Source organism: Lactuca sativa, chromosome 8, assembly GCF_002870075.4.
Source record: "Lactuca sativa cultivar Salinas chromosome 8, Lsat_Salinas_v11, whole genome shotgun sequence".
In the NCBI taxonomy this organism is placed as follows: domain Eukaryota; kingdom Viridiplantae; phylum Streptophyta; class Magnoliopsida; order Asterales; family Asteraceae; genus Lactuca; species Lactuca sativa.
In genome coordinates this window covers 110,067,465-110,085,164 of record NC_056630.2, presented here as the reverse complement: position 1 = coordinate 110,085,164, position 17,700 = coordinate 110,067,465, and the positions used below count along the sequence as shown (strand labels likewise).

The 17,700-nt window shown below is 44.0% G+C and overlaps 1 protein-coding gene across 1 annotated transcript; it reads left to right on the top strand.

Annotated features, from left to right (window-relative positions):
• The first annotated feature begins 4,403 nt into the window (after window positions 1-4,403).
• LOC111893168 (ran-binding protein 1 homolog a) lies at window positions 4,404-5,821 on the top strand. Its single transcript, XM_023889233.3, has 4 exons — window positions 4,404-4,698; window positions 4,778-4,929; window positions 5,009-5,134; window positions 5,228-5,821. Exons 1-4 carry the CDS (start codon window positions 4,553-4,555, stop codon window positions 5,479-5,481), a joined length of 678 nt encoding a protein of 225 aa, XP_023745001.1. The 5' UTR covers window positions 4,404-4,552; the 3' UTR covers window positions 5,482-5,821.
• Window positions 5,822-17,700: the final 11,879 nt, after the last annotated feature.

Sequence of the window (17,700 nt, the reverse complement as noted above, 5' to 3'; positions counted from 1 at the left end):
TTTAGATCTTCTTTGGTTATGAGTTTTTGGGCTTTTAAGCCATGTTTAAGATCAATCTCGAGCTTGAAGTCCAGATCTGAGGTTACTACCTCAGATCCATGCTTGTTTTGGTTTAGAATCCCGTAAAGCATCAACCCTTGAGTCGATTATGGAGCTTTCTTGCCTTAAACCATAGTTTATGGTGTATTTTGCCTAGATCTCCTTCTCTACACGTAAAGTTTGCAACTTTACGTGAGGAATAGGCTTGGGAAGGGTAGATCTACAGTTTGGAGTCCATGCATGACTCAAAAGTCCTCTGCATGTATGTAGATCGGAATGGACTCGGCGAGTCCTTCGAGTGGACTCGACGAGTAGCTTGAAGATGAGGAGGAACTCGACGAGTGGGATGAACAACTCGTCGATTCGGTTGAAGTTGGGCACGAACTCGGCGAGTTGAAAGAACAACTCGGCGAGTTGGATGAAGATTGCCTTGTACTTGGCGAGTCTGTTCTCGGACTCGGCGAGTCAGTTCATGAAACCCCAAACCCTTCGAGTTAAGACTCGAGTCAGAGAATCGAGCAAGGACTCGGTGAGTTGGACAGGACAGGATTCAAGAATCAGTAGACTCGGCGAGTCAGGGGCTGACTCGGCGAGTCAAGTCGCGATTGGAAGGACTTTGAGCATAAGAACTCGGCGAGTCAGTAAGTGGACTCGGCGAGTAGGGTTGACCTGGAAGGTTGACTTTGACCAAGACTTTGACTTAGACCAGAATTGACTTGGTTGACTGTCGGGGGTCAGTTAGACTAAGTGTTGCATTGATATTGGTAGCTCGGGGAGCTAGTGGAGCAGGAGTTCAGAGAGTTGCCGGTCGGCAGCTAGTGGGATCATCAGCAAGTTCAGCCAGTGCAGGTGAGTTTCCCTTTTGTATGAATGGGTCTACGGCCATAATGCCGGCCCATGTAGTTATGAGTAGAAGACCCGGGGGTTAGCCCTAGGCACAGTATGCTAGTATGATATTCAGGACGAGGTCCAGTGATAGCGGGCGGGTGCCCAAGGAATGGTTTATGTGATAGTTTATACTTGTTGTCTGTGTGATACTTGTATGTGCCTGGTAGGGAGGTGAGTGTGGGCGAGGTCCCGCATCTCACCAATAGCAGAGTGTGGATGGTGTTCCACATCTCATTAGCAGCAGATCAGGGGCGAGGCCCAAGTTAGGGAAATAATGAGTGTGGGCTGGGCCCGTATCTCACTATCAGTGGGAGCATGGACGAGGTTTCATGACTCATCAGTAGAGATCGGTTGTTAGGACCGAAGGGTAGTCAGACACCCCAGATACGTCTGACAGTATGTGATATTATGTTTACATGCTAGCATGATCTGTTATATGAGTTAGAGGCGGTAGGGGGAGATAGTCCCCCAGACTACCGGTCGATAGGGTCGAAGGGGCAGTCGTGCCCAACCATGCTAGATAGATTATGTGATATATATGTTATGTCGTAGTAGTAGGGGGTGAAATAGTCCCCAGTACCCGGTCGAGAGGACCGAAGGGGAGACCAACACCCAGATATGCTAGTCAGTATCCGGTCGAGAGGACCGAAGGGGAGGTAAGCTCCCATATATACTAGTCAGTATTCGGTCGAGAGGACTGAAGGGGAGGCCAACACCCAGATATGCTAGCCAGTATCCGGTCGAGAGGACCGAAGGGGTAGGTCGGGCACCCAGATATGCCTGACAATATGTGTATGTTATGTGATTGTATGGTATGTGGTAGGGTGGGGAACTCACTAAGCTTCGTGTTTACGGTTTTCAGTTTTGGTTTCAGGTACTTCCGGTAGCGGATGATGGAGCTCGGGATGATCGCATGGCACACACCATAGATTAGTCAGTCTGAGAATGTTTTACTCTGATAATGAGCATGTGTTTTGAAAACTATTACTTTGATCATGCTTCGAATCGATGATTTTACTTTAAGTAATATTTTATTAAAATAAATTTTTAGTCTTGAATTTTGGGACGTTACAGGTCGACTCTGCCGCCAACGGAGATGTGGGTCGAGGAACTGTTCTATAACATAGTCGGCGCTATCGACAATCGAAATCGGCGGTGGAGAAAGCAATGATTTTAGAGCACAACTACAGAGACGTTAAGGAATTTCTTATGTTTATGAAAACATCAACAAATTTTGATATGTGGTTCATGGTTTTCAGGTTGCGGAGGTACCGTTGGGAACAAATTTCGTATGTCACTTGGTTTGCCAGTGGCTGCCACTGTCAATTGCGCCGACAATACTGGTGCCAAGAACCTGTACATATGAGGGATGTGCACTCTCAAGGGAGCAGGTCGAACTACTATGCTAGGGCCAATTTTCAATTAACAGCTTTTCGCTTTTTTTTTTTTAAATATGTTTTATTTTTTTTTTTCAAAAAAAAAACACTAACTATGTTGGGGGCCAATTTTCAATTAACAACTTTTCGCTTTTTTTTTAAATATGTTTTATTTTTTTTTTCAAAAAAAAACACTAACTAACAATATACTTTTATTTTTATGTTGTCACTTAAGGGGTAAATCAGTCAGGAAAATAAGACAGGTATGTAAGAAAAAAAAAGATTTTTTAAAGATGTATTTCAATTTTGTTGAAATACCGGTTTTCAATTAATACTTTTTTGACTTAACTGCCCTTATGAAATGTTCTTTTTGTTCATATTTCAGTTTTGTTGAAAGGCCGGTTTTTTATGTTCAAATTAAATGCAATTTTTTTAAATTGACTGATTTTAGCAGTAAAAAAATACATATTCTTTTTATCATTAACGGTTTTGTGACTAAACTACCCTTATATATTGTTTTTTTTTTCTGCAGGTAAAAAACATGAATTTCGATTATTTTTCTGAACAATTTTTTTCCATTATTGGAAAGGGATTCATGAAATTGAAATGGGTTGTTGCGATTGCAGATAACGGTGGTTCAATGGAAGCAATTTGTGCCGCCTGTAAAGACTCTGTAGCAATGTTGTTCATGTTTGATCTTACTAGGCGCTTTACATTGAACAGATGTAAATAATTAAGTTTTTATAGTATTTATTATTATTATTGGTGGTTTTTGAAACGGAAATTGTTAATTGAGTTCAGACTCTTTGATTTTCAGCGTAGTTAATTGGTATCAAGAAGCAAGAAAACATAATCAGGTGAGTGGATGTTAATTTTTATTTCGGTTCAAAAGTCTTCGAAAATTTATTATCAAATTTTTTGTCTAATGATTCCGGTCAAATTTATTGAAGTGATCTGAGTTTTTTATGAAAAAATTGTGTTCATTACCTAATGTAACTGACTTATATGAGAGATTTTGATTATTTCTGAAATCAATTTCTTGTGGCAACGTCACCAGGTAAACTACTCACCGTTTAACAATTTAATAAATATGATTTTTTAATTCGCTCGCTACTATCCCATGGATGTTTGATTATGCCATTACATCATTGCCAGATTGTAAGTAAACTTTATTTAGTCCTTAATCTGTTTCATGTTAATTTGTTCCTTTTTTGTTGTTTCACTGTTTATTTGACTTTCCATTTTTTTTTATTTTTTGCAGGTGATGTGCCGATGGGGAGATCCTCGGTTGATTCAACAAATGGTTTTCAGGATGATCCACAAGAAAGGTGACATATGGAAGCTTTAACATAAACAGTTCACCTGTTTACAGTTGTATGGAAGCGTTTTAACCAAGAAGCTCAAAAGATTAGAATGCAGGAGATTCGTCTTAGGTGTCTTGTACTTCATTTCTTGACTGTATTTATTTGTTTTTCAAAGTTTTTATATGTTTTTTTTCTTCTTTTCTTTGCTCAGGGCTTATGGAATCTAAGAAAGCCGACGATTGAACTTATTAGCATACTGTAACACACACTGATCAACAAATTGATTCTTTTTTGTTTTTTTGTTTGTTGTGGTGACTTTGCTTTTATCAGATATGTGTGTTATCATTTTATCAAATGTTTTTTGAGTTAGCCAATGTTATATTTAAACAACACTTAATGAGGAAAAACCCATGAAATATTTGATCCGTGGAATCCGGCTCTCCAGTTCCATCCCATCAACCAAAGGATAAACCCATGAAATATATATTTCGATAAATAACTTATCCGACAACAAAAAAATTATCCATGACAAAACAATATTACTGTCCCATAACAATACTCAAACTATAAACAGATACTTGATCAAATAGTATTTACAAAGAACAAACAATGGAAAAAATTGTCGAATCCGACCCCGCAACGCGAAGGTTCCCCACCTAAGTATTATAAAAAATGATATTCGAGGATAATATAGTCATTATCGGATACAAAAACAAACAGAAAAGTTTCAGTAAGAAGGTTTACCCTTAGTAAGAAATTCTAACCCTTCTAACCGGTGGGCAACTATCTGGTTCCAATTTTGCTTTGTTAATAACAGGGCGTCTTTTCCGTCTGCTGCGTAACCCTGACGCCTCTCCAGCGTTTCCCATATAAACCCTTTCCCCGCCTTCGATTTTCATCCTAACAGACGCTCTCAGGTCTCAGCATCTTCGATCCTCAACTACAATGGCTATCAATGATCCTGAACACAGAGAGGAGGAGGAAGCCGCCGCCGAGGACGAAGACACCGGAGCGCAAGTTGCTCCGATCGTCAGGCTTGAAGCTGTCGAGGTCATTAACGGTGAAGAAGACGAGGATGCAATACTCGATCTGTTAGTATTCGATCTTGATCCGAGTTTACACGTTTGTATGATTTATTCTATATTATAACTTCATATTTCACGATTTCAGTAAGTCGAAGTTGTATAGATTCGACAAGGACGGGAATCAGTGGAAAGAACGAGGCGCCGGAACCGTTAAGCTTCTAAAGCATAAAGAAACTGGAAAAGTTCGTCTTGTTATGCGTCAATCAAAAACCCTAAAGATCTGCGCCAATCATCTCGGTATGTGTAAATTACAATTGTCGTTTTCCATATGTGGATTTTCATATGCTTATTATGCAATGTGATATTATTGCTCTAGTTCTACCGACGACATCGGTTCAAGAACACGCTGGCAATGACAAGTCATGCGTGTGGCATGCTGCCGACTTTTCTGATGGTGAACTTAAAGACGAACTTTTCTGCATTAGATTTGGATCAGTTGATAGTAAGTTGAAGTTTAATTTCTGTCAAATGTGTTTAATTTGGATCTTTTGCTCTGTCAATGTAATTATGTGATGTTATTTTTTTTTTATTTCAGATTGCAAAAAGTTCATGGAAACAGTTGAAGAAGTGGCAGAGTCACAGCATCCCGAGAAGGAGGAGAACAAAGATGCCTCAGATGCTGCTGGACTGCTGGAGAATTTGACTGTTAAAGATAAGACAGAAGAAGAAGGAAAAGAAGTCAAAGAGGCATCTGCTGATGCACCAAAGAAGGAGGAGAAAGAGCCTGAAAAGGCGGCAGAGTCAGAGGATAAGAAGAAGGAAGAATCTTCACCTGCTTCCTCAACTTAAGATGTAGCCTTATGAGAGGGTAAGTATTCCTTCTTGATCAAGTGTCCAGACAAAGAGAACTTTGATGGGTGGTTTTATATTTGAATTAGGTCTTTTGGGGTTTTGGTGAAAACATTTGGTTTTGGTTTTGATTTTGATTTTGATTTTGTCATCATATTGCATGTGTTTGTTTTGTGTCATTGATATAGTTTGGTTTTGGTGGGTTTTTACGGATGGTATTATTAGTGTACATCTGTTTGAGGGATATGCTTGCATGAGTTTGTGATTTAAGTGTCGTATAAAAACATTTTATCATTTGTTACCTTGATTTAAAACTTTTCAATTTTGATATCTTTAATCATTGTGTGTGTTGTAGTTTGCTTGAATGGCTTGTCAATTGTTTGGTGTATGGTTTGTTGCATTGTATTGTAAAATTTATGGGAGATTGAGTAATCTAACTAATATAAATGTCATTTTGACAAAAATAATCATTTTTTTTTTGTTTTGTTTTGTTTTGTTAATTGGCTGCATTGTTTGGAATTATACATTCCAGAGTTTTCGGAATGGCATAATACCGATCCGAAGTATTTTTGTATTTTTATGTAAGCTTAAATTTATAGTTGGTTAAGTGGTTGTTAACTTTTAGTTTTGAAAAAAAAAACTGTTATAAATAATGAATTGCGTGAAAATACGTAAATATATTGTAAAAAATAATAACTACATAAACTTCAATATGTTTAAATAATAATATAAATGGATTTTTTTACAACTACGCGTTAGTATATGTTTGAGTTTCAATACCTCCTTGATAGAACCAATTTGTATTTTTTTTTTCTTTGTATCATATACAATTTTCACAAATCACCTTCGATATGACTTGATTCAGATTTGGGTGTAACCCTCTATGCTCAAAAAATTGCCACCAATCAATTGATCAAGCTCTCTAGAAAGTAACACAAGAACACTCCACGATCTCTTTATCATGAGATTGTTGTGGTACGTATTTACAAAGGGGTGTGTAAACTCCATTATATCATTTACAAAAGGGTGTGTAAACTCCATTATATCAATGAGTTTGATACCACAATAGTTGATATCCACTAACAGTTTGTAGATAGGGCTCACATAACTATAAAGCAAGATGAAGATTCAAAAATGCGGAAATTAAAAGAGTGTTTTGAGATAAAATTATCTCTGTGTTTTTTTTTTCTTACTGAAATGAAAACATACAGGGAATATATACAACAAGTTTAGGGCCGGCTACACTAATCAGATCTTAGATTAAAGGAATCTCAAATCAATTCTAATCCTATCTAAAAATAAATACAAGGAATAAAATCTACTAAATATAACTTCGTAATATTCAACACTCCCCCTCAAGCTTGGTTGTAGATATTGAACAAACCAAGCTTGGAAATAAGTTCTTCGAAGTAAGTCCTTGGCAAAGCTTTAGTTAAGACATCAGCTATCTGGAGACGAGATGGAACATGGCTTAGATGAACAGTTCTGTTATCAACCTTTTCAGAAATGAAATGTCGATCAATTTCTATGTGTTTTGTACGATCGTGGTGAACTGGATTTTTTGCTATGTCAATAGCAGGCTGACTATCAGTGAACATCTTTACTGATTCTTCCTTCTTCATTCCAAGTTCCTTGAGAAGTCTTTGAATCCACATTCCTTCACAAATTCCTAGCGTAAGAGCTCGATACTCAGATTCACCACTGCTGCGAGACACAACAGATTGCTTCTTGCTCCTCCATGTAACAAGATTGCCCCATACATACGAGTAGTAACCCGTAGTAGATTTTCGGTATGTTTCCTTACCAGCCCAGCTTGCGTCGGTATACACTTGAACATCACGAGTATTGGTCCTTTTGAACAGTAGGCCCAGACTTGGAGTCATCTTAAGATACCTTAAGATACGATTCACGGCTTCTAGATCACCTTCGGTAGGTTCATTCATGTGTTGACTAACAATGCTTACAGAATACGCAATGTCAGGACGGGTGTGAGACAAGTAAATGAGTTTGCCAACAAGCTGCTGATACCGTTCTTTGTTCACAGGGGTTTGTTCTTCTCTGTTACATGCTTTCTTGTTGGGATCCATGGGAGTTTCTGTTGGCTTACATCCAAGAAGGCCGGTTTCTTTTAAAAGATCCAAGATATATTTCCTTTGAGATATAACAATACCTTCCTTGGACCGAGCAACTTCCATTCCAAGGAAGTATTTGAGATGTCCAAGATCTTTAATTTCAAATTCGGATGCCAAGTTTCTTTTCAGAAGATTAATCGCCTCAATATCGTCTCCTGTTACAATGATATCATCAACGTATATGATTAATATGGCTTTCTTCCCGGTAGAACCAGTCTTGGTAAATAATGTGTGATCAACTTGGCATTGAACATAACCATGGGAAGTGATGGCGCGACTGAATTTTCCGAACCATGCGCGAGGTGATTGTTTAAGGCCATAGAGAGATTTTTTTAATCTGCACACCATATTGCCTTTGGAGTTTTCAAACCCTGGTGGCATTGACATATATATTTCTTCTTCCAGATCTACATTTAGAAAAGCGTTTTTTCTATCAAGTTGTTATAGAGGCTAATCGTTATTTACAGCTAGAAAGAGCAATACTCGAACCGTATTCAGTTTAGCAACAGGGGCATATGTCTCTTGGTAATCAACACCATAGGATTGAGTGTAGCCTTTAGCGACTAATCTCGCTTTGAATCTGTCTATACTCCCATCAGCTTTGTATTTGACAGAGAATATCCATTTGCAACCTACAAGACATTTCCCTTTAGGTAATTTTGTAACTGTCCAAGTGCCATTGGATTCAAGGGCTTTTATTTCTTCTTCAACTGCCAATTTCCACCTTGGAAATTTGAGAGCCTCATGAATGGAGTCTGGAATATGTGTTTGATCGAGATTAGCCACAAAGGATGTATAAGAAGGGTGAAGCTTACCGTATGTAACAAATCGTTCAATAGGGTGTTTGGTACATGAGCGAACACCTTTCCGTTGAGCAATTGGTAATTCCGAATCATCAAGAATGGGTTCAACAGTGGAATTACCGTCATCAAGTGAGTTCGTATGTTGTTGAGTATCATCGGTGACAGAGATCGGGATGGAATCATGGTCATTGCTTTGTGGTGTAGTGGCTTCTACTTGTTGTGGCAGACAATTCCTTCTAGAATAGACACGAAGTGGAGCAGAAGTGTTTTCAAGAGGAGAAGTGTTTTCTGGAATAGAATAATTCTCCTGTGAGGATTGAATAGTTTCCCAGACCGGATTTTGTTCTGCAATAGGATAATCCTCCTGTGAGGATTGAAGAGTTTCCCAAAACGGATATTCATTATTAGAAGTTTCCCCCTGAATATTGGTTTTAGGGAAATATGACTGATTTTCAAAAAATGTAACATCCATTGTTGTGTACATTTTCCGAGTGAGTGGTGAATAGCATTTATAGCCCTTTTGACGAGAAGAATACCCAAGAAATACACATTTGAGTGCCTGAGGGTCTAATTTTGACCACCGTTGTTTCTGGATATGGACAAAGGTTGTACACCCGAATATTTTCAATGGTAGGTCTGATGTAAATGAAAGAATGTGGGAATGAGATTTTTACAGAACATCTCATGGAGTTTGAAACTTTAGCACTCGACTGGGCATCCTATTGATAAGGTATGTAGAAGTGAGTAAGGCTTCTCCCCAGAGATACTAAGGCATGTTGTTAGTGAACATAATAGCCCGAGATACTTCAAGGAGATGACGGTTTTTCCGCTCAGCCACCCCATTTTGTTGGGGTGTGTCAACACAAGAACTTATGTGAACAATGCCTTTTTCTGTAAGGTAATGTCCAAGGATGGTGTTGAAATAATCACGAGCATTATCAGTTTTCAAGACTTGAACTTTTGAGTGAAATTGGGTATGAATCAAATTGTAGAATGACTGAAAAATAGTAGATGTTTCGGATTTCTCTTTCATGAGATATGTCCAAGTCATTCTGGTGTGGTCATCGATAAAGGTGATGAACCACCGAGCCTCATTAAGATTTTTGACTCGTGAGGGTCCCCATATGTCACTATGGATCAAAGAAAAAGGTTTTGAGGGCTTATACTCAATTTTAGGGTAAACATTTCGAGTGTGTTTTGCAAACTGACAAACCTCACATTGATAAAATTGTGGCTTTTTATGTAACGACCAATTTTCACGACCAAAAATTTTGTTTTAAAACATTACTTTAGAAAATATTAATAACTAAAAACATTGTTGATCAAACCATAACACAACGTGAACCATGTTTAAAAGCCAAATCATACAACCAATCAAAATATCAGAGTACAAATCCCAGTGAAGCCCGTAAATGCGGAAACCAGAGAGTGTGTGTGTGACATGCTGCTACCGCGCCGACTCCTTTCCCCTAGCTGAGGAGGTACTTGAAACCAAAACTGAAAACCGTAAGCACAAAGCTTAGTGAGTTCCCCCATCGTACCACATACCATACAAACACATAACATACATACTGCCAGGCCATTCTGGGGTGCCTGACTACCCAGTACGGCCATTCTGGGGTGCCGTCCTACCCGTGTCAAGCCATTCTGGGGTGCTGACTACCCGTGTTAAGCCATTCTGGGGTGCTGACTACCCATCGGTCCTAACAACCGATCCTCGAGGACTAGTCCCCTTTTACTACCTTTATCGCATATAACATAACAAGCCAGCATGCAAACATATCATCACGTACTGTCAGACATATCTGGGGTGTCTGACCTACCCTTCGGTCCTAACAACCGAACTCTACAACTATCACATATACATATCATGCCAGCATATAACATATCAGGTAGTAGCAAACCTAGATGATATCACAAAGACAATCATCTAACATACAACTCCTACCAGTGGGCCGACATTGTGGTCGTAGACCCACCGCTACTGGAAGGTAACTCACCTCGAAGTAGCTGCTGATTTGATCGGGAACTGACTGTCTGCTGCTGCTGCTGCTGCTCCGGAAATCCTCCGGCTGCAATTCCCACAACGTACCCAATCAAACACTGCTAACTGTCCTTTGGGTAAAATGACCATTTTACCCCCGATCATGCCCTAAGTCACAGACAGAGTCAACTTTCAATTGACCCGACTCGCCGAGTTGGCTTTCCAACTCGCCGAGTCCCTACCCAAACGATTGTCCTGGATCCCGTTTCTACTCGTCGAGTTAGGCGACGACTCGACGAGTTCTCCTTCTAAACTGATATTCAAGTCCTTCATCCTACTCGTCGAGTTGTATGAACAACTCGTCGAGTTCATCTTCATCCGATGAACACTTATGCTAAGACTCGCCGAGTTGTATGAACAACTCGCCGAGTCTGTTCTTGGTCTAAGGAGATTGCCTTGAACTCGCCGAGTCAGGGCATTGACTCGCCGAGTACCTCCAAAGATGAGTTCAGCTTCCGATTCACTGAGTCACACCCCATGACTCACTGCTCACTCGACACTACGAAAAGGGGACAAACTCGGAGACTCGCGAACAGACTCGCCGAGTCACATGAGCGACTCGCCGAGTCGTTGCCATGCACCCACTAAATACACGGATTTGCTCGATTCCAGTCCATGCCATTCACAGATCTGGACTTCTAGGACACGAATCACACGTAAAGTTTCCAACTTTACGTGTAGATATTCACCAATATGGATTTTAGGGCTCAAAATGCCTCAAAAGGGTAGATCTAGGGTGGACAAGCAACATGGGGCCATAAAGCTAACAGATCTGAGCTCCTGGAGCTCAATCTTGCCTAGATCTAGAGGCCAATCGACTTATTGCAAACCCTCAAGCATGCACAATCTTGGAAATGGCTCAAAAAGGACTTTAATGGAGCTATAAGGGACAATAAGCTTAAAAACAGAGGGGAAACGAGCTATACCTTAGGGGAAACGTTGGAATGACACAGAGATGCTTGGCCTCCTTCTCCTCTTCTTGATTCCCTCTTCTTTTCCTTCAAAGAAACTTCAAGAACACCACAAAACACTTCAAACTCACAAGGAAGCAAGGCTAGAGAGAGATACAGGGCTCTGAGGGTGAATGGGGGCGAGGTTGGGGCGGATAAGTCGTTTAAATAGGGTGCAAATCCCTGAAACTTAGGGTTTCATCCAACAGCTGTGACTCGCCGAGTCCAGGATATGGACTCGCCGAGTCGCCAACTTAAACGTGTCCCGGGTCCCGCATCCACTCGGCGAGTCGGACCTATGACTCGCCGAGTCCAAGGCTAAAAGAAGGGAAATACTCAAATAAGATTTACGTACTAGGAACCGGGTGCTACAAATCTCCCCCACTTATTTTAGACTTCGTCCTCGAAGTCTGCTGCTCGATCCCGAAATAGCTCGGGATAATGCTCCATCATCTTGTCCATCGGCTCCCAAGTCCATTCCGAACCCTTGCGGTGCTGCCATTGCACCTTCACTAATTCCACCCTCTTGTTCCTCAAATCCTTCGACTTCCTGTCGAGGATTGCGACTGGGCGCTCAATGTAATTCAGGCTGTCATCAACCTGAATATCCTCCAAAGGCACTACCGCTAAATCGTCCACTAAGCACTTCCGCAACTGGGAAACATGGAAAGTGCTATGGATCTGGCTGAGCTCGGCTGGCAGATCCAGTCTATACGCCACCTTGCCCACCCGGGCTACGACCCTGAATGGTCCGATGAACCTCGGACCTAACTTGCCTCGCTTCCTGAATCGAATGACGCCCTTCCAAGGCGACACCTTCAGGAGGACCATATCCGCGACTTGGAATTCCAAGTCGGATCGACGCTTGTCGGCATAGCTTTTCTGCCGACTCTGAGCAGTCTGAAGCCTGCTCCGGACCTGCTGGATCCTCTCAGTCGTCTTGAGCACCACCTCGGTGCTCCCCATGACTCTCTGGCCAACCTCACCTCAGCATATCGGGGTTCTGCACCTCCGACCGTACAACATCCCAAATGGGGAACGGTCAATACTCGCGTGGTAGCTGTTGTTGTAGGAGAACTCGGCCAGGGGAAGATAGGTATCCCAGCTACCACCGAAGTCTAGCACGCACGCCCGCAACATATCCTCCAGAGTCTGGATGGTCCGCTCGCTCTGACCACCCGCCTGCAGGTGGAAAACGGTGCTAAAATGCAAACGAGTGCCCAACTTGTCATGAAATTTCTTCCAAAACCTGGAAGTAAAACGCACATCCCTATCCGAGATAACTGAAACTGGCACCCCGTGCCGCGCCACAATCTCCCTGATATAGATGTCGGCCAATTTCTCGGCTGATATGCTCTCCTGAATCGGGATAAAGTGAGCAACGCTCAACGTACCATGCCACATCCCGCTTCATGCAGGGCCACCAATAATCTAAACGAAGATCCCTATACATCTTCGTCGCCCCGGGATGAATAGAGAATCGGGACTTGTGCGCCTCCTCCATCAAAATCTGGCGCACGCCTCCGTGATACGGTACCCACACCCTACGGTGTAGTGTCAAAAGTCATCAGCTATCATAATCAAAGGAGGAAACCTGACCCACAACACGCTCACTCTTCCGATGTTCCTCCTTGATAGCCTCATGTTGGGCCCCTCGAATCTGCTCCAACAGGGGAGTCACCACGGTCATCCTCATGCAAACGTCCCTGATCGGCGCCGCCTTGTGGCTAAGCGCATCGGCCACCACATTGGCCTTGCCCGGGTGGTAGAGGATCTCGCAATCATAATCCTTTACCACGTCCAACCACCGACGCTGCCTCATATTCAGATTCGGCTGATCCATGAGGTACCTCAAACTCTTGTGGTCCGTGTAGATGGTACACCAAACCCCGTAGAGGTAATGCCGCCAAATATTGAGGGCAAAAACCACCGCCCCCAACTCCAAATCATGCGTCGGGTAGTTCGCCTCTTGAGGCTTGAGCTGCCTCGAAGCGTAGGCAATGACATTCCCCCTCTGCATCAGTACCGTGCCCAACCCAGAAATGGACGCGTCGTAGTATACCATAAAATCCTCCACGCCCTCTGGCAGGACTAAGATCGGCGCCTCGCACAGTACTGTCTCAGCATCTCAAACGCAGCCTGCTGCTCAGGTCCCCACCGAAAGACCACGACTTTCTTCGTCAGCCGCGTCAGGGGTACGACTATCTTGGAGAAATCCTAAATAAATCTCCGATAGTAGCCTGCTAATCCCAAGAAACTCCGAATCTCAGATGGAGACTTCGGAACCTCCCATCTCATCACGGCCTCGACCTTGGCCGGATCGACCAGGATTCCGTTTTGGTTGACAAGGTGTCCAAGAAATTGCACCTCGCGCAACCAAAACTCACACTTGGAGAACTTGGCATACAAGCTCTCCCTCCTCAAGGTCTCCAGCACCTCTCTCAGATGCTCCTCATGTTCCTCCCGAGTCTTGGAATAAACCAAGATGTCATCGATAAAGACTATCACAGACCGATCCAGCATCGGTCTGCATACGCGGTTCATGAGGTCCATGAACGCGGCAGGAGCATTGGTGAGCCCAAACGGCATCACCACAAACTCATAATGGCCATAGCGCGTCCGAAACGCGGTCTTCTGCATATCCTCCTCCCCGACCCTCATCTGATGATAACCCGAACGCAAATCAATCTTGGAGAACCAAGATGCTCCCTGAAGCTGGTCAAAGAGGTCATCAATCCTCGGGAGTGGGTAACGGTTCTTCACCGTTACCTTGTTCAGCTCCCGATAATCTATACACATCTGATGCGACCTGTCCTTTTTCTTCACGAACAAAATCGGGGCTCCCCAGGGTGAACTACTCGGTCGAATGAATCCCTTGTCTAGCAGCTCCTACAACTGCGTAGACAACTCCTGCATCTCGGGAGGAGCCAACCGATACGGCGCCTTGGCTATCGGAGCCGCACCAGGAACAAGGTCAATCCTGAACTCCACCTGTCGCTCCGGAGCTATCCCAGGAAGCTCCTCCGGGAAAACATCTGCAAAGTCTCGAACCACCGGAACCTCGCTCACTGTCGCCTTACCCGCCTCCCGGGTATCCATCACATACGCGACATATCCTGCGCATCCCTGCTGAAGGTAGCGCCTCGCCCTCGCTGCTGAACATATTGTGGGTCCATACTGCGGCCTCTCGCCATGAATTACTAACTCTCCCCCACCTGGGGTCCTGACCCGCACTAGCTGTTGCGCGCAATCTATAACCGCCCCATTAGGGCTCAGCCAATCCATGCCTATAATCACCTTGTTCCCACGCAACGGAATAGGAACCAAATCTACCAAGTAGCGCTCCTCAAACAAACGCAGCACGCAATCTCGAAATACCATCGATGCTCGCACCGATCGATCATCAGCAATCTCCACCTCCAAAGGGCAATCTAACTCGCCTGATGACTCATGAAACTTCTTGCTAAGCGGAAGGGAAACGAATGATCGGGACGCACCCGAGTCGAACAACACCTGAACTGGAAGGCCGTTCACATGGAACGATCCTAATGCATACATATACATACGGAGCACATATCAATAACATAACATCATAAAAATAAGATAGAGGGAAAGAATCATACCCGTCACCACATCGGGTGTGGTGCGTGCCTCCTCGGTAGTCAGCTGAAATGCTCGGCTCCTCACCACTGGAGCCTCTGCCTTGCCCTGCCGGCCATTCGTGATCCACAGGGTCGCTGGAGCTGGCGCCTTTACCGGCGCTGAAACTGTCAACTGGGGGCAATTGGCCTTCTTGTGGCCCCTCTGGTTGCAGTGGAAACACAACAACTCTGATGTCTAAATAACTGCTGCCGGAGCAGTGCAATCCCTGCTGATGTGCCCAGTCTTGTCGCACTTGTAGCAGCCTGATGATCCCATCCTGCACGCCCCCTCGTGCGGCCTGCCACATTTCCTGCAGCGGCTCGGTCCTGACTGGCCTTTCGGCCTACCATCCGATCCCTTGGGCTTCTTCCCCGAAGCCCCTCCTGTCTGACCCTCCTCTGATTTCCGTTTCCGGATGTGCTCCAAATCTATCTCCCTCTCCCTTGCCCTGGCAATCATAGAGTCCAAGGTAGGGCAAGCCGAAAAGCTAACATGCTCCCGGATGTCAGCTCGTAGCATATCATGATAACGATTCCTCCTCATGTCCTCGTCACCAGCATACTGGGGCACCAACAAAGCCCTTTTCCGGAACTTGGCGGTGATCTCCGCCACAGTCTCCGTCGTCTGTCTCATGTCTAGAAACTCCCTGGCCAGCTGCTGAAGCTCGACAGCCGGCGCAAACTCTGCCCTGAACCTGGTCACAAAGTCCGACCAGGTCATAGCCTCGATAGTTGAGGCTCCCAACGAGTCACCCACTGACTCCCACCAATCCCGGGCTCGATCCCGTAAACACCCTGCTGCATATCTCACCTTCGACCCCTCGGGGCAGAAGCTAGTCAACTGTGCAGACTCGATGTCTGCAATCCATCGCCTGGCAGCAATGGGGTCCTTCACCCCATGGAAGTCCGGCGCACCACTGCCCCTGAAGTCCTTGAAGGACAGTGTGCGAGATCCCGACTGGCTAGATGCCATATCACTCCGGAATGCCCGAAGGCGATCCTCCATCAACTCCATGATCCCTTCCTTGATCGACCCAAAGAGGATGGGGGTCGACTCAAGGATGCCTCTGGTGATCTCTGACGCGATGAACTCACGTAGTCCCTCATCAACCGGCTCGGAACATGATCCCGAACCTGACCCCTCTCCTAAACCGCCATCTACCGGCCTCGATCGAAGTACCACCATTCTGTAATACATCACAACAAACATTAGAAATATTTATACTTCCTGAGGGATCACTGCTACTTACAAGTTCCCTGATCTTATCTTGGCCTTCCTTGGTTCGGGTACGGATCCTCTGCTTTCAGTAGTACGGGCCCATCCTACCTTCCACATCTATCCGTACCTTCTTTAAGGAATGCCTCGACTCCACCAGATCCCTTTCACTACTGCCGATCACTGCTATACTCATCCTAGGCTCGCCTTAGGGAAATCTCTGATTCCACTCTATCCAGTCCTCAGCTGCTGCAGGCCTCCTTGTAATGCCAATTAGCCATTACCCGAATACCATCACATGTGACGAGGATCAGATAATCCTTCGAGTACCCGACTCGTCCCTACAACGGTTGGACTCAAACAAGAGCTGCGCAGTAGGATCAAACACGGCACTCTAAGATTATTCAACCCTGCACACATGTGACGTGATGCATTCGCCTAATGGCTAACTCCCACTAACCAGAGTTCCGCATAGCACGAAGCAAGCAGCATTCAGACAAGGGTAACAACCTCAATCAACTCTTTCTGCTTACAGGAACTGAGCTAGCATAAAGTGCTAAACTCATACTATCAGGCATAACCTAATCAGGCTATCCTACTTACTGCCTACTCAATATCTAGCATGCAATTCTCATACAACTGAAACACATAAAGCAGGCACATAAGGCATCACTCCTAGACCCTTAGTCCTATTCTAGCATGCTGTTCTACAAAAGCTGATAAACATAACATAAACTTGTATGGGTACTTTGGGGAATACTTACTTGAGCTCGGCCGGTCGCGCACATCACACACTTCGTTCTTTCTCGAAACTCTTTTCTCAATTTTTAGAAAACATTTTCTTTTAGAAAATCTTTTAATCCCTCGATTTGAGTTCAGACACTCCCGAAGGTGTGTCCGAATCCCTCAAACCAGGGCTCTGATACCAACTTGTAACGACCCAATTTTCACGACCAAAAATTTTGTTTTAAAACCTTACTTTAGAAAATATTAATAACTAAAAACATTGTTGATCAAACCATAACACAACGTGAACCATGTCTAAAAGCCAAATCATACAACCAATCAAAATATCAGAGTACAAATCCCAGTGAAGCCCGTAAATGCGGAAACCAGAGAGTGTGTGTGTGACATGCTGCTACCGTGCCGGCTCCTTTCCCCTAGCTGAGGAGGTACCTGAAACCAAAACTGAAAACCGTAAGCACAAAGCTTAGTGAGTTCCCCCATCGTACCACATACCATACAAACACATAACATACATACTGCCAGGCCATTCTGGGGTGCCTGACTACCCGGTACGGCCATTCTGGGGTGCCGTCCTACGCGTGTCAAGCCATTCTGGGGTGCTGACTACCCGTGTCAAGCCATTTTGGGGTGCTGACTACCCATCGGTCCTAACAACCGATCCTCGGGGACTAGTCCCCTCTTACTAC